At 38.6% G+C, this 24,627-nt stretch overlaps 2 protein-coding genes across 16 annotated transcripts in view; both read left to right on the forward strand.

The window, feature by feature from the left end:
* Positions 1-18,192, forward strand: part of LOC105280271 — a 67,508-nt gene extending 49,316 nt beyond the window's left edge. For all 15 annotated transcript variants that reach the window (XM_026974955.1, XM_026974968.1, XM_026974965.1 and 12 more), the window contains 5 exons: positions 6,815-7,145; positions 13,644-13,867; positions 14,073-15,228; positions 15,384-15,848; positions 16,284-18,192. In XM_026974955.1, coding sequence (XP_026830756.1) covers positions 6,815-7,145; positions 13,644-13,867; positions 14,073-15,228; positions 15,384-15,848; positions 16,284-16,904 — 2,797 coding nt within the window. In that variant the 3' untranslated portion in view covers positions 16,905-18,192. The remainder of the gene's footprint in view (positions 1-6,814; positions 7,146-13,643; positions 13,868-14,072; positions 15,229-15,383; positions 15,849-16,283) is intronic.
* Positions 18,193-18,375: 183 nt separating this feature from the next.
* Positions 18,376-24,584, forward strand: LOC105280272 (PAX-interacting protein 1). Its single transcript, XM_011340668.3, has 9 exons — positions 18,376-18,632; positions 18,936-19,120; positions 19,424-21,804; positions 22,005-22,449; positions 22,707-22,891; positions 23,097-23,338; positions 23,488-23,757; positions 23,909-24,113; positions 24,246-24,584. The coding sequence occupies exons 1-9, from the start codon at positions 18,537-18,539 to the stop codon at positions 24,317-24,319; spliced, it is 4,083 nt and encodes a 1,360-aa protein (XP_011338970.1). The 5' UTR covers positions 18,376-18,536; the 3' UTR covers positions 24,320-24,584.
* Positions 24,585-24,627: the final 43 nt, after the last annotated feature.

Raw genomic sequence — 24,627 nt, forward strand, 5'->3', positions numbered from 1 at the left:
CTGCAGACGATCGGAACGAAAATAATGATACATCCACATTGATTAATCTATCAATTACGGAGATATTATGCATAAGTAATTTTCTATTATTTCTGTGATTGTTCGTTTTTTAATTTCACCAAGGCACCAAGTAACTGTCGTTACTTGGTGCACATACTCATACTCTCCCTTTAGTAATTATTTATCGCTCAATTGATGCAATTGCTGCAAATCTTGTCTACAACCTTTGTCCTTTTTATCTGTTTGCGATTGAAATGTAAACAGTTTAAAGAAAGAACACAAACGTTTTTATTAACTCACGATGCAAGAGTGTTATTACGAGCGTGGCAATCCATTGCAAAATATCTCAACTCGGGGGTGAAGAAGGGAATTTACAAAGTTGGGGGAAAAATGACACCGACTGTGCGGGAGATGCTCGTTTCGTAACGATATTACGTTCCGTCGGGTTATCGACCGACCGTGCGAGAAGCAATTTATGCGACGCATCTATACAGAACACATACATGCGTGTATACGAAAGCACATTTAGCCGGTCCAATCTCGAGGTGTATTCACAATCTGGTTGCGACGTAATCTTCGACGACGGAGGAATGAATCTATGCAGCGTCCGTTCGTCGTTTCAATTATTCTTTGTCCAAGTAACGCGACGAGTCGAAAGCGTCTTTCCATTTAACTCCCGGTCCAACGCGTAAAGGCTCCTTCATTTTTCAAGGCATTTTTCAGTGTTTGTATTCAGCTAGGGTACTCGAGATCGGATGCATCTAATTATATGATTGACAGGTATCTCCACATAAGTTTTGTCTTCAATCTGAAATACTGAAATACGAAAAAGCACTTTAAAAGCATCCTCGACTGCAAAGTGCATCAAGCCAAAGTACTATAGTATCAATAATGTGCTCTGACGAAAAAGATGTAAGGATGTTCCAGTGCTCTCGTAAGTGCTTTACATCGCTATCGGCAAATAAATGTCGTCACAATGAGACGATATGTCGTCGGAAACGTCTTTCCGTAATTCCGACTCAAAGTGATCGATGAGACGAGATCGCCATCTCGTCGAGACATTTTATCCAGAAAAGCCGAGCGCAAAGAAAGGAAAGAAAAGGCGATGAGACGAGGCTAATAATGTGACGCGCGAAATCGTTGCGAAATCGTCTGTAGAAAATCGGCGAGTAACGAGCAGCCATAAGCCGCAAGATGACAAATGATGATCTCATGCCGGAATTCAACTTTTGACGAATTGAGACTTTCGTTGCTTTGGACGCAGCGCATTAATACTCTAATACTTTATCATGTCGTACTTTACAGTATCATGTTATTAGCAAAAGCAATTCAGACATAAATTAAACCTTTGCTAAATTAAACGGATTAAAACTATCAATAAATTAGAGGCAGTATACGCATGAAATGCACAACTGTTACTAAAATTAAAATATTGATTTTATAATTAAGTGATTTTCTTTTACTAAAAAGTACTTTTTTTAAATTTGAAATTGAGGAAAACATAAAGATATTTTTGACGAGAAACGATGTATGATCATACATGCATCAAGAGGAAATCTCCAAAACGAAAACGTATTAATTGAAATTTCTCGGTTGCGCAAATGACAAATCGGCCATTATTCATTCTGGTGAATATGATGGATATGGCACGATAGTGGCACGGTCTAAATAGTCAGCCATATTGCAGCTAATTACTACTTGCTTGACACTTTGCTACTGAATATCATGCAATAATGCCTCGTTCGGTAAAGACAGAGAAATCGTAAAGTGACAATACATAATTGGCATGTGCCCAGATTCATGGATGGAAATGTTCTACTTTTTCAAGAAAATATGCATCTTGTTCAAATATACTCAAACATTAGCGCAAAAATTCTTTAAATTTTTCAAATTCTTCAAATGTTATATTCTATTCTCTTTATATTATATTATTATCTTATATTTTACTCTATAATTCTTTACATTTAGTTTATTATTTTGTCTTAATTTAATTTGATATAATACCTAACCTTTGAAATTTCAGAGAGATTAGACAATTTAACAAATGTCAGATTTGACAAATCCGAGTCGTATTCATTTTTCAAAATCTCTTATACCTGTGTACGTTTGCTAAACACGATCGATGATACGGTGGCGATACCACGCGGAAGGATCCGTCGACAATCCGCATATTTCCGAGTTAACCAAAACTGGCACACGCGCGATTCGTCACGACCGATATTTTTGCAGCAAGATATTTTAGCCAAATGTCGGACGTAGGCGAATTACGTCAGACGAGTTTGGAATATTGCTGTATACACTCACGCAACATTTGCAAAGCCTGCTAAGTCACTCGACAACTAGCTATTTACATATTCCAGATGGAAAACAATGCAAATGGATATTTTTCATTTTAAAGCATGAATGTACAGCCGTAATTTACATAATTATTATTATACAAGCGATTGTTAATATTTGTCGATGCCATTTACTCGTATTGTGTTCACAAACTGTCAACCAAGCGGCATTTCCGCAACAAATTATTTTGTCCGCGTATCTCAGGAATTATTATCGATATTATTGAATAATTGCGCGTAATCCCACACGTAGTCCCGTTGTGATACATAAAAACGTTTTGACACATTTACGTTGTCAAGTTTCCTTTTCTTGCTCTTAAAGTTCAATCGCATGGTACGTATCAAAAAACCGTGTTTTCTCTCGGATACTTTGCGGATATCTTATAATTTTCAGTCTCAAACTCGGTAGCTCTTAAAGTTCTTGAGAGAGATTGCCAAAAAGAAGATTCGAGTTCAGGATTATCGGCAACACTCCAGTTCGCGTTTTGGGCATGACAACGACCCGGTTAAAACTCATTCTCTGCAGACGGCAGTAGAAATTCCAACAGCCCCGCATTACAAATCGTTTCTGTCGCGGTCGCCGACAGTATTCAGCCACGCCCGAGACTAATTTGAATAATACCGACGCGAATATTCCATTTCGTTTCTTCTTCTGCACAGTTTTATTCACTTTTTGCACCGTTTGCATCAATAGTTATAGTCACGGCCAGATGTAGTATATGATAATAAGATGCTCGCAAAAAATATAGAGATAGTTATCTCTCCTTGCCATATAACATTGATAGACGTATCATACGCGTATATTATAGTAAATCAATAAACGTTATCGTGTGATGGATAACTTTACTAGACGAATCTATTTTTATCTCGATGAATGCGCGTAACTTATTGTGAGATATCGCGGACAATGTCACCATCGTGAGACGTATCCAAAAAGATATTCAAATCGCTTCGAAATTTATTCGTTAAAATAACTCGACTCGACGAGGAAACTGGATACTGTGTACGTATCGTACTGTGAGATTACCGCAGCCAGATTAGCAATTATGATTAATGCTACCAACGGAATTAGCCCATGAGCGCTTAATAGTCCATGCGCGGTATTAGATCGTGTTGACAGCGACTGACAATTACTAAACTTTAATGGCAATAAACTTGAAACGCTATAAATTGCGTTTATTTCCATTCGGCCTGCCATCAAGTGCGATTTGGTTATGTGAAATTTAAAGCATACTGCAGAGGCTTTAACTGCGATTACGTGTATTAAATCACACACATAAATGCACTTTCATTGACGTACATAGATCTGTAAATAATTTCTAATCGGAAATGAACGCAGGTATCGCGCCGATACGATGTAACGAGAAATCGATAGTCGAAAGGTACGGTAAGATCAATACCGCGCAGAGTGATTGCGCTTCGTGTGAGTAACTATGACCGGTATCACCTAAATAAAGTACGCGCGACGCTTTAACGTTGCGGCAAATGGAAATTCGATATAATGTCCGTTTTCAGACGTGCTCGGCGGAGCCGAGTAGCAAATCTTGACTTGGCGGAAATATTGTGTATTCGTCACGTGCTTTCGATGTAATTCCAACTTGGCAATCGCGGTTACGAGGACCATGTCGCACTAAATACATCCACGTCCCTAATCGATTTATCGATTGGCTATAACGTGTACGAATATCGCCCGCAAATTTTCCACTCCATAAATTGACACGTGGAAAGCTTTGGAACAGCGCTGTCGAATGATCCCGCGTGACTGTTACATCTATGATGCTCGGACTGCTTAATATGTCCTGGGAATTTCGATAATACTCGAAATGTTCATTTCTCTGTTTGTTAACAACGCACAGATTAGAAACTCTTCAATAAAGGAGAATTTTGACATTTTTATTAGGGATGTTTATTTCTGTGTGATAATTAAAATTGGCTCTTCTCGCAGCGCGAATACCGCAAACACTACGAGAAACATCTTGAAGGGGTGAGTCAAGAGGGTTGTCCACTTTCGGACCCTTCGAATGTGCTTTACAAAATAATTTCGCGAAACGAGGCCAGCGAGATTGCTTTGCCTACTTGATTAAAATATCGGGGATTACGAGCGCGTCCGTGCGAAACGCTAAAAGGACTTACCTTTAAAGTTGGCAGCGGGTCACGCCAATTAGAGTGACGATGAACGATAAAACTCGTAAGCCGTTGGCAGACTGGCGCAAACGGTTGGAAAATTCCAAAGTCTCTCCGCGAAACTGTTTAACTCAGCGAGAGTTTATGGGTTTACGTGGACCTATAACAAAAAGTAATAAAGATTAACATTGGAGAAGAGCTATCGGCTGTCGTAATGGGATACAAATGGTATTCCATTTCGTTTACGTTTCTGTTAATTGATTATTGTTTTATACGGCAATTTCAATTTGATCCTTGGCAAGATCGCTTAATGAGACAGACAAACATCCTGTCCACTACAAACAACTTGAGCCGCACGATCGTCACGGAAGATCGATCCTCTCTAGATGGCAAGAACGATCGGCCGGAATCTCATTTTAGTCGGGGTCAAATTTGATCTCACGTTACTTCGAGTACGTCGAGCGAATCGCAAACTGAATTTCCCTGGTTCGATGATGACCCGTAGCCTCTGGGATTTCGGGGTCACAACTTCCGTTCAGTCCGTTCACCGAGTTTGTAATGCTTTTCTGTATGTTATAGCAAACAATTATGGCATTCCTTACGCTCTTTTTTTATATTATCCATATAAAAATATTAAAAATATTTCATCCAGTTTCAATCATGTTCCACAAAAAGAATAGAAAAAAATAGAAAATAAAACTATTAAACTATGAGAAACAGCTATTCACTTTTATATCAGTCTTTAACTGAAATCTGTGACACGTCATAAAACTCGAATATGGGTTAAATAAAATCGAAAAATTGCATCTATAAAAGTCAAAAGCGCTATCAATTTTACTACCGCGAGTAACTGATACATAGCAAAATCACGTTTGATTATATTTTTGATTATTTTTAATTAACTTTGAAGAAAATATGCAAATGCAAGAAATGCGATGCTATTTAATGTGCAAGCTGGTAGACATAGCGGGCATTCGTGCACGAGCATTTCAACGTGCATCGATCGTTAAACGAGGGAGTTAAATCGCGAGTTCAACAGAGCTAAAACTAGATCAAAGCATAAACAAGAAAGATGAAGTAACCTAAGAATGAGCGATGTTGAGAAGATATCGATAATTAAATAATCAATGTTTTTACAATATTTTTTAATATTTTCGTTACTCATAATAATGTGTACGTGTCTTTTCTATTACGTTGGTTCACAAACGGAAATAATTAATGAAAATTAATGAAAAAAGAAAGAAGGCCTCGAATCCATGAAATCACCCATTTGTAGAGCAAGTACGAGCTGATAGGTCGAGAGGCGGGGTGAGGCCGTCACGGGGATTGAACGTATGAAAGAAACGCTGAAAGAGGAAAGTTCGAAGTCGGCGAAAGCGCAAGAATTTCGTGCCGGAAGGGACAAAAGGAAGGTGGGCGGAAGGGTGTTTTCCTTAGAAAACTGTACGGTGTACCGTATCGGATAGGTTGAGACTTGGGAAAGGCATGTGTATATATGCGTGTTTGCCAGATCGTGCCGATACACGAGAAACGGAAAGAGTATCTTAGAAAAATGATGAATTGTGAGATGTGGGCGAGGTGAGCAGAACTAATATCGGTTACGACATGACCGAGTTTATTTGAAAAATCGTATATACTAAAACTCTTGTGTTGAATTTCAATAATTGATAAGATTTGGAAATGCTACTCTTTTAAAGAGGTTGATTATCGATCGTAAAAGTTGTTGATTTCTCAGGTATTATATTATCAAGAATTCTACTAAAGTAAAGCTAAAGTATTATTTGAAAGTATTATTTGAACATTGTCTCGAATATTTAAACAATACGACTTCGTTAAGTCTCCAACTGGAGAAGCGGGGAATTTTAACGATCCCAAATGACACTCGATTATTCATTGATTCAGCAATCACGTTCGATCAGAATACCAACGACTGGTTTCGCGAACAAATGCAAAGTACTCGTTCCACTACTACTCTTTCCGTTTTACGAATCAGTGAAGAGTGAGATCAAACGAAGAATACAAGAGCGGGATGTTCACGAGAGAGTTTGTACGTGTCAGTGTATGTATGCGTGTGTGATAAAGCAAAGAAAGGCAGAGAATACAGGAGAGGAGAGAAAGAAAGAGAGAGAGAGAGAGAGTGAGAGTGAGCATGTGTACGTGTGTGAGAAAAAGTACACGAGAGGGATCGAAAGAGAGACGAACGAACGCGAAGAAAGCAAGTAAGAAAGAAGAGAGAAAATAAAAGAGAGAAAGAGGAGGAAGGCTCCGGCGGGGGCCGCTCGTCCATGAACGGAGGACACTGATCACATCCCCCTCGGACTGATCGGCTCTCTTTCTCCCTTCCTGATTCGCAGGTACGTCTTCACGATAATCAGCTACTTGATTGGCGTCTTCATATTCGCGACCATCGTTGGCCAAGTCGGCAATGTCATCACCAACAGGAATGCGAATCGTCTGGAGTTCGAGAGGCTCTTGGATGGTGCCAAGACTTACATGAGGCATCACAAGGTACCGGGCGGTATGAAACGACGAGTACTCAGATGGTACGACTATAGCTGGTCGCGCGGCAGGATCCAGGGCGGCGGTGACATCAACACCGCCCTCGGTCTACTTCCGGATAAGCTCAAAACCGAGCTGGCGTTACACGTCAATCTCTTGGTGTTGAAGAAGGTCACTATTTTTCAGGTGAGTTTTCCCATCACGTACGCGAGTATCTCTCGTGATGAATAAATTCCATTGAAACGAGGCAAGCAACGGAGCATATCCCGAATTCCTGTCTTTTTGTCTTGCGTTTTTGTCAATTGAGAGAATTTTAATATTATTAATTTTATAAGACGATATCGTGAAGAAATGCCAGCGGTGCATCGCGTGAATTAGGAGTTTATTAATATGTATAATTGGGTTATTGGAATGTTTCATTCGTGAGAAACTTATTATCACAATATGCTTTTGCTTTGCGTTTTTAATCTAAAATAACTGCTTTTACTCCAACATTTATTGTAATGATTATAAATTTATTTAATCTAAAGATTGAATCTATTTATATTTTTCTCTTTCGTGTAAAAAATTTACCAAAGACTTTTCTCGTCTTATAAAAAGCCAAAGGCAGAAAGATGAGAGTGAAGTGCATCGAGGTCAAAAAATGATCACTAAAGGCAAAATATTTCTTTGATCGTTGTTCGATCGCTGAAAGTATTTTATTGCCGGGTATAATCAGGAAAATAAATGTATTATATATTAAATTGTAAACGGTTTACGGAAAGAATGTTCTCAGAACGTCATTTTAAAAAATCGGTTCCTATGCGCGTCTAGGATTTAAAAAGTAATTATATACATATTATACATATATTTTTATCAATATTTATCCTGATAAATTAAAGTGCAATTTTTTATGTTCAGTTTTCTTGTTATGTTACGTTATTCACGTGGCGGAAAGTATTAATACGTGAGTGCAATTTGCGATGATGGTAAAATATCGTACATTTTTTCATGAGAAATAGAATCCCATGAAAGATTTTGACAGACTCGAAAATATACGAATCTCGGTTAAGGAAACTTTTAAAGGAAAATGTAAATTCCCAAAGAAAAACTTTTAATATATGAGTAAGATTTTAAAGAGATAACACAGTGTGCTTATGACACAACTAAATTGTTAAAACAATTTTTTCTGTGTGTTTATACATATCGTTTCTCGTATTCTTTCTGATTATGTACTTCGCAATATTTATGATAATTTAAAAATTTGAAAAATGAGATAAACATAAAGAGTTGATTACTCTTCTCAGTTGTCTGTTAATTATGCATCAAAATCGTGTTCTTAAATATTAAAAGTAAAATTTGTACGAGCAATTAATACTTCTCATTAACAGTTTTCCTATTTTATTTTACTATATATTTAAATAGCGGTAAATATAAAATGATCTTTGAACGTAACTAAACAAAAGCTATGCTACCTACGACAAAGAGGAATATTCAACTGTAAGTGATGATTAAAAAGTTTCAGTTTGATTTTCACAAGACAGTTACTTGAGTTAAGGATGAAAATGTTCTCCTGGACAATCAGTATGTATGTTGCTACCGCTGATCGCAGGAACTTGGATAATTCAGGAACTTTAATGTAAAGGAGATTTACTTGTGTAACTACTCAAGTTTCGCTATCGGATGAGTGGCAGCTTCTGTCGGTAAGCTCGAAGAACCGCTTTTTGTGAACGTAAACACTTTTCTTCCGGCCATGGCCGGAAGCTTATCGTTCGCACTGTAAGAACGAAAAGAAGAAGAATGCGAGCAGATGCAGAGAACTGCCCGCAAGAAGCGGTTGGGAAGTTCGCCAAGAACGACGCAGAGTCATTACTGACGAGGTATGACACGAAGCTCCGCTACGGCAGACTTCTTTTGGTCAGCTTGAACTTTCGTGTCGCGTACGATTCTTTCAAGTTGGTCTGTTCGCTCGGAAATAATGTGAAATTGTTACACGTAAGATCTCGGTGCTTTAAGTGAGCTGATCGATCCAAGCGTTAAATTGTACCTGCACGTAAAATTCAAGATATCTCTCGGTATTTACTTAATGGGAGTGACAAGATGACAAGAAGAAGGGAAAAGGAAACGCGATACAGGAAATAGATCTAAAAAGTTCGCTAAAGAATCGCTGGAAAGTAAATGGAGCGTATGTGATAAAGCGATATAAAGTGAAATGCCGTTGCAAGCTTTCGAGGTTTCACGAGAACTGTTCACGAGGAAGATCGAGAAAAATTGCAATAAATCGTGAGCGTATATTTCTTATTCGCTTCAACTCCATTAGCTATGAAAACCTTATGAGATATCCGACAAGCCCATTGTTAATTAAAATACAACGCAATCTTCGAATCGGCTTTTTCTCGTAAAACTGAACGAATGAACGAGAAAAGTAATTAAAGTTGTCGAGTATGGTTCAGTATCCGTATCCGCTCGTGATAGATTCACGTGAAGAACAAAGCCAAAACTTTGTCTCTTCAACTATTCCGATACTTGCAGCAGTAAACTTACTAGGGCGCAACGCTATTCACCTAATAATCCTTTTAGGATATTTGATAACTTTACTTCTACACTTTTGAGAAATGTTACCTAAGGATCCATATGCATATTTTAGATATTTACATTTCTATTACTCGCACTTTAGATTATTTATAATTCGTAACGAAAATCTATTTATCCTCAAACGCATTGAAATTGTGAAATCAGATTTATTTTGGATTAGTCTCTTCTGAAGATCGCATGAAATTTCAAATGTTTTTTCAGATTTCGTGATAACGAGATCGACGCATTTTGAGCGTCTGTCGAAAGTTGATGATGTTAATACACGGACCAATTACCCGCGAAATTTCATTAATTCGCATGAAAATCCGAATCGAGCGCTTGTTAATTACTGAAAAATAAAACGAGACTATATTAATTACGAAAATACGTCAAGCCTGAGAATCGATTGATTGATCGGTCGTTACTGAAGCATCGAAAATCTTTCTACAACCACAAACAGTAGTTTCGTTTATCATGAATAATTGGTTACGTCGACTGAATATTCAGATTTAATTTCTAGTTGAAAGTACACCAAAGTATGAAATAGTACTCTCTTTCATCGACTTTTGAAATACGAAGCTATCTCGCGGCACGTTGGACGATAAAGTTGGACGATAACAAGGAACGTGAGATGTATAAATCACATTGCAGCAAATCCAACTCGACTCTTTCGCGTTTTCGTATGTATCTAGCGCACATATGAATCGACTGGCGGAAAGATTTTTATGTGCGCGATGAAAATCTCACCCTATAAATCGTACTGAAAAACGCGTTTAGGGGACCAACCTGAACGTAAAGAAACATAACTTTGACTTTGAAAGAATTGTTACATTATCCGGCTAATTATTACATTATCTAAACGTATACAAATTCCACATTGAGTTCGATAAACCGTTCTCGCGCAACTGTTTTAAAGAAATTTAACGTTTCTGCTTTTGTGTAAGATCCGAAGTAAGTATGTTTTTCCATCCACTTTGACAGGACATGCCGTCGGTCACTTGCCGCAGAACCTCTGCATCCGATAACCGCAACGAGCGTTTTTCAAGAGGGAAACGTAAGCAGATAGAAATCGGAGTTGGTGAAAAAGGAACCTCGCCCGTCATCTCCGTGCGTCTAAAGAATTTCCATTATCTCGAGATGTCCTCTTTTGCTCTTCTCTTCCGTTTTCCTTTCCTCTTCTCCTTTCTTTGAACGATAGAAGAAACGATGAAGAGAACAAGGATGGAGGATAGCAGAAATAAATGACATTGAGATAGATTCGTGTTTCGATAAATGTCTTTTAAATATTCTGATACAAACTGATAGACTTTTATGATTATACGAAAGAATGATAAAGCTTCAAACTTTAAACATTTCTCAATTAAATATTTATTGTTCAATTACATGCACAAATTTGTATTGTAGCTCATAAGCATAAAGTATTCTTATGGCATTCCAATTTATTATTAATATTTTTTCGGTAAAAAGTCATACGTGAATGAATCTTTGACAAAATTTTCCAATCTTTGAAACTGCAATCATGCTGCAAGAAATAGCTGCAATCTCATCTAGTTTTCGATATCTCGTTTCAAGCATCTAATGAAATTGGTTTGATTTTCCAACGTATTTTTAATCGGAAGTAAACTGGAGCTGCTTCTCACGTGTTTTCTACAAGAGAGTTCTAAATTACAGCTACGGTTTCCAAATTGACCGGTATCCTCGAAAATGTTTTCAAAAGAAGTGGACTGGCGTTGGCACAAAATAGGGTGGGAAAATACAGCGAAAGTAGTCGAAAGATACTTTAATCGAAAATTTAGCCTCTGTCAGGACAAAAATTGTTTCATTTCCAGCTGCATCCGGCCTTTCAATCCATTTTTTCGCCGATCCCTTTATTCATTCGAAGCTTCACTTGCTTCACAATAGTACGCTTAAAACATTTTATCAGAGTAGATCTCTTTTATAACTTTTTCGATGTATAATATGAACGATATAACATTGCATCTTGGAATGAACAGCGTCGCAGCTAAAACAAAGTGTATTTTGAGAGAGCGATTGAAAAGCAGATTTTTTTCAATAGAATCAATACAGAATCAAAAAGTTGTATTTCATGATATCAAATTACGTTCAAATGTTAGTTTCTTAAACAAACTTAATATTGAATTTTAATATCATGCGATATCGAAATATTATTGATATACATATAGTATTGACCTGACAGCAAAAGAAACCATTCATTATCCTTCTCAGACACGATCTTACCAGCAATTTTCTAATTTATGGTTACGCTCCAAGTTTGATGAAGTACGCTGTAGACTATTCAATGCGAAATCTATAGCTAAAAGAGAAGGGAAAATGATGTTCAGCTAAACACGGAGCAGAAGAGAGCACTTTGCTCTACAAGAATGGTCGAGGAACATCAATTAGTTAAATTAGAAAATGGGAATCCACGGGTGTAGAATTACAACTCGTGATAAAGTTTAACTTGCCGTTAGGGATTGCCTCTTAACGTTTAATTGATTTCCCGAAGTAGCCATAGAACCAAACTAAAGCGAGACACAAGAAAAAAAGCTCGAAGTAAAAGAGACTAGATCAATATTTGACGCGAATTAATGATGAAATACGAGTTCCCTTGAAATTCCTTCAATAGATACGATTTTTCTGATAGTGGAAGAACGATTAAGATAATTACCTATACGCAAATCGAAATTATTTTCGTTAAAATTGTTTTCACAATTGAACGCGTACGTTTAGAAAAACACATGATAATGATAATGAAGTCTGCTCGGAGCCGCAAATCCACAGTGAAGAAGAACTTGAATTCCGAGTTTGAAATTCAACGTAATCTACTTAGCCTTCTACTCTCATCGGATTACGTGCTAGTGATATTTTTTTGGAAACAAAGAGTGAAACTGAGAATAATGCAACGATGCCGCTAGCCATTTATTATAAGAAAATAAATTGCGAATGTTTACACGCCAAATGAAGCATTACCAGCGTAATCTAAGCCGAAGCAAAATTGAGCGAATTATATACTTTTCAACATTATTTATCTTTCAAAAAGAAATTCAGTTAAGATATATTTTTAATCAATTCAAATCATGTAAAGCCTTTACCTTATCAATCACTTAAATCAAACATGCCGATATTTTCACTAAGGAAAAATCGATTTCAACCTGGCCGAAGAATACGCCAATTTGTGACACTAATTTTAAAGACACCCCGTATTTTTCCTCTTTATCGTTGTATTCGTACCAATACGCGCGTTCGTTCTGACTGCATTTTAACGAGGTCCATTGTAGATTGGTTGAATAAAGTCAGAAGGCCTCGATCATCGAGGACAGCAGCCTCGATCGGTCGTGTTCTCTCGAATTAAAGTGGTGGTGCCAGGATGTGTAAAACGCATTCAGATCTATAGATTTAGAAGTCTGTGAAGTTATAACTTGACTCGGAGAACGAGCTGAACGGAACGACATTGATTTCGAAAAACATAGAATAGGCGTGACCCCTATATAATCTAGTTTATACTGGAAAATCTGCTTTTCGTAATGTTATTGCACATATAAATCAGAATATTAAAGATATTTCAAGTTAGCAAGAGCAATAGTAGAAATCATGCGAATACTTTCAAACAGAAAACACCAGATTTACAAATTTCGTTTTTATTTATATTCTTTATAGGCAGATTATGTAAAAGCTTTAAATTTAAGATGCTTATATATATATGTATATATAAGTTATATATATAAGTTAGTAAGGCCGAATGAAATTTTCGCTCTTAAACTTTAAAACTAATGTAACAAGATTTAAATGGCTATTCTTACTGTAATTATAATTTCCGTTCTGTTATCTAGAACATTTTATGAAATTGGTAATATTATAGAATAAGAAATTCTGGGAATAATTTTCGAAAATGGAGATTCATGTAAATTTATTTATGGAATTATATTTATATATGTATACATATAATTTGATATAAATTAAGGGATTAAGTAAAAATAATGTATATTGCAGGATTTTTGCAAACCCACGAAATCTTATATTTAATATATGCAATATTAACTTGAAGCTTTTCCAACGTAATATGTACATACATATGTGTACGTATGTATGTGCGTATGTGCAATTTTATAGATCATTGATATTATCTTGCAGGAGTGTCAGCCGGAATTTCTACACGATCTCGTTCTGAAGATGAAGGCCTACATTTTCACCCCCGGTGATTCAATATGTCGGAAGGGCGAGGTCGCTCGTGAGATGTTCATAATAGCCGACGGTATTCTGGAGGTGATCAGCGAAACTGGCAGAGTCCTTACGACAATGAAGGCCGGGGATTTTTTCGGCGAGATTGGTATACTCAATCTGGACGGATTGAATAAGTGAGTAAAGTTTGGGTTCTCTCTTTCCTAAGTGTAATCGCAGCGAATTTCGCGCTAGAGTCACTTTTCAAGATTACCATTTAAATGTTGGTAATGACGATAAAAACAGATTTCCGAATTACTACGACGAAAAGAATTTTGCCGGAACGATATCGCAGTTTTTCTTTCGTATTTATCCACGTGGAAAATATGAAAATATTTTCAGACGCACAGCTGATGTTCGTTCGGTGGGTTACTCTGAATTATTCAGTCTTTCGCGAGAAGACGTACTGGCGGCGATGAAAGACTATCCAGAAGCACAAGAAATCTTGCAGAACCTCGGCCGGAAGCGTCTGATGGAAGCGCAAAGGGTTGCACGAGCAGCGCGACGGCCCACGTCTCCCGGCCACGATTCCTCCGATAACAGCACCGGCAAGAGGATTGTCGATAAGTTGAAGAGTGACGTGAAGGGCTTAAAGAACGTTCTTAGGAAAAGCAGACGCAATACCCGACCTGAGGAGAGTCTGGAGCTTCAACCGTTGGCACCAAAGGCGCCAACTCTGAGAAGACAACAGAGAATCGACGATGGTCAAGATCTGTCCTTACCCAATAGCCAAGAGCCAGTATCGCCATTAGGCGCCGGTCTTCCTCTACTGTCCAGGCTTAGGCTACTGAAAGAGAAGGAGGAGAGAGAAGAACGACGTAACCTGATGGACACTGCGAGTCACGCGACGGAACGACGCGAATCGCTGCAACGACGCGAGTCACTGCAACGACGCGATTCACTGCAACGACCACCATCCTCGGAGACTTTAAATCCCACTAATCCGAATCTACCATTCCTACAGAGGATACTCCTGCTGAAAGGGAAGAACGAACAAGAAGTTGTCCAAATGGAAAAGGAGGTACACGCAAAGGAACATCTCTTGCCCAAAAACACTATTCCCGAGGAACCGAGCGTGCAGTCCGACGACCAACCATCATCGGGTAGTCAGACTGGCATCGCAATTTCTACGATCTCGGAGGCTGGCGAGGAGGCGCGAGGAGCAAATATCAAGAAGCCCTGGACCACCTTAAAGAATGCGTCGCTGACCACCAAGGATAATTCGCCACAGAGAAGTTCATCATCCTGGAAACTACAACAGACCAAGATGTATGCCTCCGTTGACGATCTCTCGCCGGAATACTGCGGTCTGCCGTTTGTCAAAAAGCTCAAAATCCTTAACGAGAGACAAAAGCTGGCCGAGTTGGAAAAAGCGGTCAGGAGTTCGTCCCTCGATTGCGGTGAGAACACCGAGCCAGAGTTCGACAGCAACCTCACGAGGAGCCATTCGGAGGCCTGCGCCATCGAGTATGCCAGAAAGTTGGCCAAGCTTAATCAAGTAAGAATATCGAATTTGGACAGATTATTGCATCAACGAGAAAAACTTTCAATTTTGATGTACCTCGATTATTCTATTGTATAATATATACCCTGTTGTTCAATATTCGACAGATAATTGCAAGTTTTTCTACTCTCTTTATTTTTGTCTAATAGGATCGACAAGCAACAGCGTCGCCGGAGCAATTGTCGCCGGAGAACGAAACGCTGGAGAGGCGAAATTTGAAGAGCATCCTAAAGAAATTGTCGGCCAGCAGTAGGGCCGGTAGTAGTGAAACCTCTGTCACAAGTACGCCAGATCGTAAGGCCGCGACTGCCGAACTGAAGAGGCTAATGAGAGCGCCGACGATTGAAGGATATGCTGCACGACATTCGAAATTGTCCAAGAGCGTGACGTTTAATAAGTACACGCTGCAGAGCCCGCCGTCCGAGCAACCCCTGCAGCCGTCGAACTATTCGTTGTCCGAGGTCCAGGATCAGCCGTCACTGCCACCGCCCAATAAACTTAGTTTCCGTCCTGTAGGCAGTGTCGGTAATATTCTGCAAGCGGTGTCTCGGCCGCGGGAGGAGTGCCTGGGCGACTTGCTCTCCGGAGTCGGCCAAGTCATCAAAATGGGCCTGGTAAGTATCGCACACTTACCATCACATTCTTTCCTCCCTTTTTAATGAACAAACTCGAAAGTCGAAACATCGCTTGCCATTGCACACACGATTTTTTATTATTCAACTAACAATAAGACAATTATGGAGTTGATTATTTTATCTTATTAATTAAACGTATTGATATAATTGTTAAAAGTCATTTTACCTAAGTAAAGTGCCAGTTATTACAGTTACTATTAGTAAATATTAGTAAATAATAATATAATAGTAATCTATTCTATCTAGATTTTGATATAAAATTTACTATTACTCGTCAGCATATCTGTTTCACCAACTCTCAATTCATCATCGCTACATATACGTCCATTAAGCCCATCGATTACTCAACTTTGCTCGTTCTCACATTAGCGAGTAACGTGGTCATCCCGATTAATCATGCCACTAACTTTACAGGAGGACATGCAAAGCAAATTCGAGCGACAATTTACGTCCTTAGAGTTGGAGGTACGTAAACGCGACGAGATAATATCGCAACTGCAAGCGCGGATCCAGCAGCTCGAGCGACGGAAGCTACGCGCCGAGGATGATTCCTGCGGGGACAGCACCGAGCACGATGCCTCTTTGGAAGAGGATCTCGACGATGATCGCGAGGACCATCCCTTCATGCGAGACAGCTCCGTGGACACTGTCTTGACTACGCGGTCACGCGATCTGCATTCGCGCTCGTCGATGGGCTCTAGCTCGCGTAGCAGGCGATCGTGGGAGGAGCACTCGGAGAGGGAAACCCTGGAGCTACAGGAGCTGCCGAATTCGATAGTACCGCAGAGGCTGTCGATGGAAGACGTGGCCATCGAATTAGAGTCGAACAGTGACAGCAGATCGGACGAGGAATTCGACAACTGCGGCCGAAAAGGCGATAGCGACGAGGGCGACGAAGAATATGACGAGGAGGATGAGGATGATGATGAGAAGCTTTTGCGTCAAGACGGCTACAACAACTGGGAGGTCGCTCTACTGGCAAAGCAGCTCGAAGCGAGGAGAAGAAGTGGCGACAACGCCAGCCCGGGTTCCTAGCGCATTAACGAGATTCTAGAAATACTGTGTTACCTCACGAACACGATACGCTCTGACGGATGGTGCAACCCGCTAACTGGGTCCGGTAGTGCAGCTTTTTGCGAACACGATCATCGCCCGTACTTACAGTTAGATTTCGATAGTATGACTAGCTGCAGTGAGACTATGATGTAGTCTGATCACAGGGTGTTGTACAACGTCTTTTTTTAATCTATTTGAATTTATTTCTACTTTAATTCTTTTTAACTCGAATCCTAGCGTGTCTGTGATAGACTTCTACTTCACTTTTATACGTTACGCGTTATCGTTATTATCAAAAATCATCAACGATCAGTTTTACAATGAGTTTTCTACCTGTTTTTCTGGCCGGTTGATTTATTTTATTCTCTTATAGTTTTACTATCGTGCACATTGTTTCGTCACACCAAGCATAACTAGCTCAAATTGATTAACTTGTTTGCATTCATTGAATTGTAAATATTCACAGGTGTGCCTGACAATGAGAGGAAATATTATACTTGGGATATATGCAGAACTTATATATGAGCATTCTAATTGAACATACGAGATACCTCAAAGATACCTATGTACCAACGGTAAAGAGTTGCAATCTAGAAGGAGCTTCTTAAATGCGAATTTGAGAATTTTCGAGATGAAAACTTGAAATCTCCCTGAACTGTAATATCAACAATTGTGTCCGAATATGATTAGATCCTGTACTATCGAAAGTATTTGTATCATCCTACCGCATTTTGTTGGAAATATTTTCGAGGATTCTCTCTTCCCCATTACACACAGTCAACCATATTCCTGAAAAGCTGCACCACGAATAAACGAAGTTATTCGGTTGTACAAAACCGAAGAAAGAATAAAAAAAATAACTGTAGAAGAAAACTAAAAGAGAGATAAATATACTTTGAAAAGGGAAAAACCTTAATGAGAATATATTACGTACGTATACTGACCAGACCAAGCTCAATATTTCTAGAGTCTTTACAAGATACGTCTATTAAATGACGAATGACTATTAAAGTAAGAAGAGAGAAACTATATTAAGATCTTGTACATATTAGTCGATAATTTATTTATTTATGAGTGAAAGAACAAGAGTGAAAAAAAGAAAGTAGGCGGTATGGCGGAAGAAGAAGTAGGAGATATACGAGTATAAAAGTTAGCGCAAGAGTGAATTTTATTGGACTACAAGGGAGAGAGCATTTTAGATGCTGATACATTACTTACTCTCTATGCGGACGAAAGGAATATACAATAAAGCAAATGTTTTCAAACATTACGCCTTTTTATATAACCCTTTACCATGGATATTGAAATAAGATATAATTACATTATGTCTTTTTTCTACTTCTGTTTTGTTAAAACGATTTTACAAGTATATTGTTAGCGTACTTGGTAACAATTTAAATCACGCGCGGTTGGTAACGTCCGGAAATTAAGGGGCGCATGGATCGAATGCTGATGTAGCGTCACGAACTCGCTACATAACCTACAATCATAATAATAACAAAAGCGTCGCGACGGACTTTTGTTATCAAATACTGCGAAGTCATATTTAGCAACGGTTCGCGCGCTATTGTAATGTTGAAAACGTGAATTTTCGTAGACCGATTCATTAAGATGGGTGACATACGGGCTGGTCTCGAGGATTTAAAGCTCGACGGTGTTCTATTCGCCAACGTTAAATACTACGTCAGCGGTGAAGGCGATCCCAAGGTAAGAGACCTCGCTTGTTTCCCGCGTTTTGTCACCGTTGGATTCATTGGATCCAACAGCCGCGAATCTCACCATTATTCTAGCAATTCTTTGACGCGATCGATCTGTTCGAAAATGATCATTTTCATACTTTTATTCCGAAAACTGATAATGTATTAATCGTCAAGGTTATAATTTAATACCTATTACTTGATATGTCTTCAGTAAATACTTTTCTAGACAAATTGTCTAAAGCCAGTATATCAATTGGTTTCGTTTCTTGTACCAAATTATCGTGATCAATGCTACTGCAACTATTTACAGATTTTGAATTTACTGCAAGAGGGTGGAGCTGAAAGGTCCAATTATTTTAGTGATTTTGTCACGCATCTCATAGCAGGCTATGAAGCATTGGAAAATGATATATCTGCAGCGAAAGATCTGTATGAGATTCCAGCAGTTACACAAAACTGGATTCTATATTCCGTTAAATGCAGCAAATTACTCCCGTATCCTTTTATGAAGCATATTATTTTACATTATTTAACATTACATATATACATTTATACCTAGGATAATAAAGATTGTACTTTTGATTATAACACTAAATTATATTCGATATTTACAAATTTTCACCAAGTACTTTTAATAGTTGAGTTTCTTTAAAATATTTTTTTAGTTATATCGCCATTAGAGTAATGAGATAAAACTTGAAACTTTTGGATATAGAGTAAGAACATGTAAGAAAGATTTTTAAAGAGCATTATTAAATTGTTGCTTTACGTATTTCCTTAATGAATTTAATGAAACAGAACACAATATTTCTCACCAGAAGAAAATCAATTGTTCTCGAATGTACGTGCGTGTATATCCCAGGTAAGTCGAGCAGACAGTAAATCACTCTGGGCAATGATAACGTTGCAAGGTGGCAAATGTCAGCTACGCCTGGATAGATATTGCACTCATTTGATTACGGGAAAAGCGAATGGCATAAAATATGAAACTGCAACGAGGCATCATATACACATTGTTACGCCTGATTGGCTAACGGAATGTTGCAAGAAAAGCGCTATTGTTAGCGACGTGGAATATCATCCAAGACTACTGATTTATCCATCTCCGAATAGTTCAACAGCTATGATTACTGGATTTATGGATGAAGATACCGATAATAAAGTCACACAAGAAGAGCAAAATAAGACCAAAGCTATGTTGGAACAACTCAAGCAACGCATGCCATGGAATCAACCAAGTCCGCCAGTGTCGTCGAATGCTTCGCATAGTCTTGGTGCAAGTGCTGCAGCAACTGTTCCTTATTCAACTAATGGACAGAATAATATAAATATACAACCGCAACAGCATCTTTCACGATCAGTTCCCTCGACTAGTCTAACCACTTCCACAATTGCTCCATCTGTTTCTGATCAAAATATTATCAATCAAGCGACATGGCTACCACAGGTATCTCAGCAAAGTAATATTTCTCAACAAACAAAGACTGTACCGTCACAGATGCAACAACAAGAGCTGCCACCGCAACAGCAGCAGCAACAACAAATAAATATTCAACATCAGTTGATACAACAACAACAATTAACGCAACAACTAACGCAGCATCAACAACAGTTACAACAAGCACCGTACAGTCAACAGCAACAACTTTTAAATCAACAACAATCAGCTCAAATATCATCGCAACAACAGTTGATAGGGCAACAACAACCACTCGGGCAGCAATCGATGATGCCACAACAACAGCAGCAGCAAATAAACTCACAATTACCACAGCATCAATTAACTTCGCCGCAACTATTAACATCACAACAGAAACAATTAAATCCGCATCAAATTATTCAACAACAGCAATTGCAAACGTCACAGCAATCACATTTGACACAACAGCAGGTACAATTAGCAGCTCAACAGCAGCAGCAACAGCAGATAGTAATGCAACAGCAACAACCGATTGCAGGTCAGCATCAATTGACTCAACAGCAGACTCCGTCACAGCAACTTACTCCAGAACAAAGGCAACTCATTTTGTTGCAACAACAACAACAGCAACAAAAGATTCAACAGATATCACAGCAATTACAACAATCTGCGCCACAGAGCTCTCAACAGTTTGTCATAAGAGAAGGCCAGCTACAACAACAACCGCAAAATCAGCAATTAATCGGGCCGAATCAACAAGGATTTATCGTGCAACGAGATCCGCAGTGGCAACAACAGCAATATCACTTGCAGTTGCAAAGACAACAACAGCAAATCGGGCCTCAGAGACCTGGAGGGCAATGGAACCAGCAACCGCCTCAACCACCCAGGCAGTTGATTCAATTAGACGCACAGACGCATCAGCAATTGCAGCAGATGGACCCGCAGCAAAGGGCTCAGTTCATCAAGAAGATTCAGATACAACGGAACATGATAGTGCAAAGACAGATGCAGAACCGTCAGGCGCAGCAAGGTCCGCATATCGCTGTTATAAGGAGTCCTGGTAAACCGGTGCAACCAGGCGGATTGCAATGGGTTCAACAAGCTCGACCTCAGATGATGGGACCACAGCTCGCGCAAACTCCTGGACAGAAACCAGTGCATCCGGGGGTACAACCACCAGCGTTAACCCCGATAAACTCTTCGAATCAAGTTATCGTGCCGGCTGGTCAGACCGTTCAGGGTCCAGAAGCATCGCAAGCAGGGCAAACATTCCAGCAGAGGCAACTGATACCGCAGCAAATAGCGCAGTTGCATATGCAGAAACAGCAACAAATGGCTAGATTGCAACAGTTACAACATTTGCAGCAGCAACAACAACAACAGCAGCAGCAGCAGCAGCAAGGCGCGCAACAGGAACCACCGTTAACGTCCTTGCCGAATAACGCGCAGATTCCGCCAGATCAGCAACTCGTCGTGAATGCTAAAACCAAAACTGCGCTAGCTAACATGCTGACTAATAGATTACAGGGTGGTGCTACGGAGGGTAGTGCGTCTGGTCAATTGAGATTGATGACTGCGCAACACAGACCTCCGCCACCTCCCTCGCAGGATCCACAACTCCTAGCTGCTTATCAGAGAAGGACTCTGGGGAATATAACGAATGGTGCACCAGCAGGGGCACCCATAAAGATGCAGTTTGCCCCAGTCATGCCACAACCTAAGGCGCAATTTTATGGTCACAATCCAAATTTGAAACGTACGCGTACCTACTTTTTATCATTGTTATCACATGCTTAATGTTATCAATGTTGTAACATTAATAACAACAAATTATAGAAATTAAGATAAATTATACAAATAATTTCATGTTATCTTAATCTTATATTTTTGCTTGATAGTCTTGTACTATTGTATATTATTATCATCGATATTATAAAAGAATATTTGTATTTTCAGTTCCGCCAGACTTATTCTTGTTGGGATGTATTTTCGTCATTGTCGAATACGACGTGCAACGCCCGAATGAAGTTTCGGTGTGGAAACAAGTTATCGAGAGACATGGCGGTGAAGTAGAACCGCAATACTGTACTCGTGCGACCCATGTACTAGCCATCACGCAAAAACATCCAACTGTCGTACAAGCATTACGTGAAGGGAAACGTTGCGTCAGTGCGCATTGGCTTTCTGACGTTGTCAGTAAGCAGCAATTGCTACCACCCTGGCATGCCCTGCATTTTCCAACACCATTCAGCTTAACAGAATTTCCATGTGTCAAGCAAATTGTATCGTTATCTGGATTCGAAGGAGAAGAACGAGCGAAAGTTAAATATATGTTGGAAGCTTTGGGTGCAAAGTACACAAATTATTTTTCCAAGCACAATACTCTTCTGGTTTGCAGAAGGTATTTGATCGCTTTCTTTAACTGTTTTAGTTATGTTTCACATATATAGCTTCTCTCTCCCCCACATTACATTGCATAAGATATAAGATATTGAGAAGTCCACTTTTTTAATTTTAAAGCTCTTTACCACGTAAATATACAATAAAATATCTTGTAGTAATCCCCAAGGAACGCAGAATATGATTTTGCAAAATGATTTACTAACTTTTTCTATTATGAAATAAATAATATTATATAAATAGTAAAATAAACTTTAGGACAGACGGACAGAAATATAAAAAAGCGCGCGAATGGCAAACTAGCGTTGTAAACGCACTGTGGTTGACGGATTTGCTTTGTGGACAAATGAACGCTTTGCGTCAACTTGAGGGTCCAAAGTATCAACAGTTTAATCTGAGTAACCCTTTTAGACTAGACTATTCACTAGTGCCTCATCTCATGGGTATGCAACATGCATTATTTATTACTTATTTTATAGATATTAAAAATATTAATGTTATAAAAGACATAATGCTTGAAGATTATATTGCTATCGTCCTCTTCAAGTTTCTTGAGACATACATGTTCCAAAGTATACGATAGAAAAATTTGTCCGAAATAAGTGATTTGCAAAGTTGCGTTAAATTATTTCCTATGCTCCTTTCTAGCTGCTTGGAAAATGCCAATAAATATTACTCAAGAGTCGTATGACAAAATAAACCAGGTTGGACAGGGTCCAAATTCGATCAGAAAATACAAAAAGCCACGATTGGATGGCCCATTATTGAATAAAGACCCGCATCTTTTGGGTTTGGAGGAACCGATTGTCGTCAGTAATCCTGATCCTCCGCCACCTGATAAACAACCGAGAATACTATTCTCTGGTATAAATCCAAGAAAGCATGCCAAGGTAAGTAATTTAATTTCTATTTAATTAATAATTTCTTTAAATAATAATAAATTAATTTTATTTATATTTTATTTCTTTATAATTGCGCAGGCACTTTAAACTGTATAAATGTTAATTACAATTTTATTTTAAATAATATTACATTTCAGAGGATTCGCGAACTAGGAGGTGCTCTGGCTGCTAACTGGCGAGACGCCACTCACCTCATAATGTCCGCACCGTTACGAACAGTAAAACTGTTGTGTTGTTTATCGCGATGCAAATTTATCGTCAACCTACAATGGTTGCTCGATTGTTCCGCGAGAAATACTTTTGTGGACGAAAGTGCATATATGCTCGGCAATGCAGAGTTCGAGAAAAACTTTAATTGCAATATCGAAAAAGCTTTAGCGAGTCCTAATCGTGGGACAGTACTTAAGGTAATACAATAGATTAGATTTCTAAATATTAAGACAAAAAACACATCTCTTCATAGTTCATAGTTGATAGTTTAAGAAAGAAAACAATGTTAAACATGTTCTCATGTATTTTGTTTCTAATATCTTTTTATTTTTCAAATGTTCTAATAAGGGTAAGATATTTTATGTCACACCAAGTGTGATACCATCCCCTTCAGCGATCGCGGAGATAATAGAAAGTGCAGGAGGTACAATGGAAAAGACGCGTAGACCACTTGCGCAAATACAAGAAATGAATGCCGGGATATTAACTTATTTTATCGTAACCCATGAGAATGATCTTCATCTTCTTTCCGATGTCTTACGTGCGAATATCGGTAAGTAATTTTTATAATATCACATTATATTACAAAGAAAGTTAAGAATTATATAAAGTAAAAATAGTACTAAGCACGTCTTGAAGCAGTATTTTCATTAACAACTTATTCTCTCAAATAAAAATTTAACAGGTGTGTACAGTGCGGAAATTGTATTAGGCGCAGTTGCACGACAATACTTCCAACTTGATACGAGTCAAGTTTAAAATATTACACTTTACTGTATTTTTATCCCTATTATGGGCCTACCAAGTCTTTTATGCCCGATTCCACCAACGTCGTTTAATTTTAACCGTCGTTTAACTCACTCTTTGTCTCTTTCTAAGGCAGGTAGTTAGAAAGAGACGAAGAGTGAGTTAAACTACGGTTAAAATTAAGCGACATTGGTGGAATCGGGCATTAGTGAGTTATTTTCGACAAACTTTTGCTTATCCTCTGCAATGGGACAATAAAGAACATAATTTTATCATATAAAAGGAAATTATTTTTGCAAATCTACCATCTCCTCCATCCT

This window comes from Ooceraea biroi, chromosome 1 (genome assembly GCF_003672135.1).
Source record: "Ooceraea biroi isolate clonal line C1 chromosome 1, Obir_v5.4, whole genome shotgun sequence".
Lineage (NCBI taxonomy): Eukaryota > Metazoa > Arthropoda > Insecta > Hymenoptera > Formicidae > Ooceraea > Ooceraea biroi.

Coding starts and splice junctions, on each gene's coding strand:
- LOC105280272 (XM_011340668.3), top strand. CDS start 18,537: ATGGGTGACATACGGGCTGGTCTCGAGGATTTAAAGCTCGACGGTGTT. Junction 18,633..18,935: donor GCGGTGAAGGCGATCCCAAG/GTAAGAGACCTC, acceptor AACTATTTACAG/ATTTTGAATTTACTGCAAGA. Junction 19,121..19,423: donor AAATGCAGCAAATTACTCCC/GTATCCTTTTAT, acceptor TTAATGAAACAG/AACACAATATTTCTCACCAG.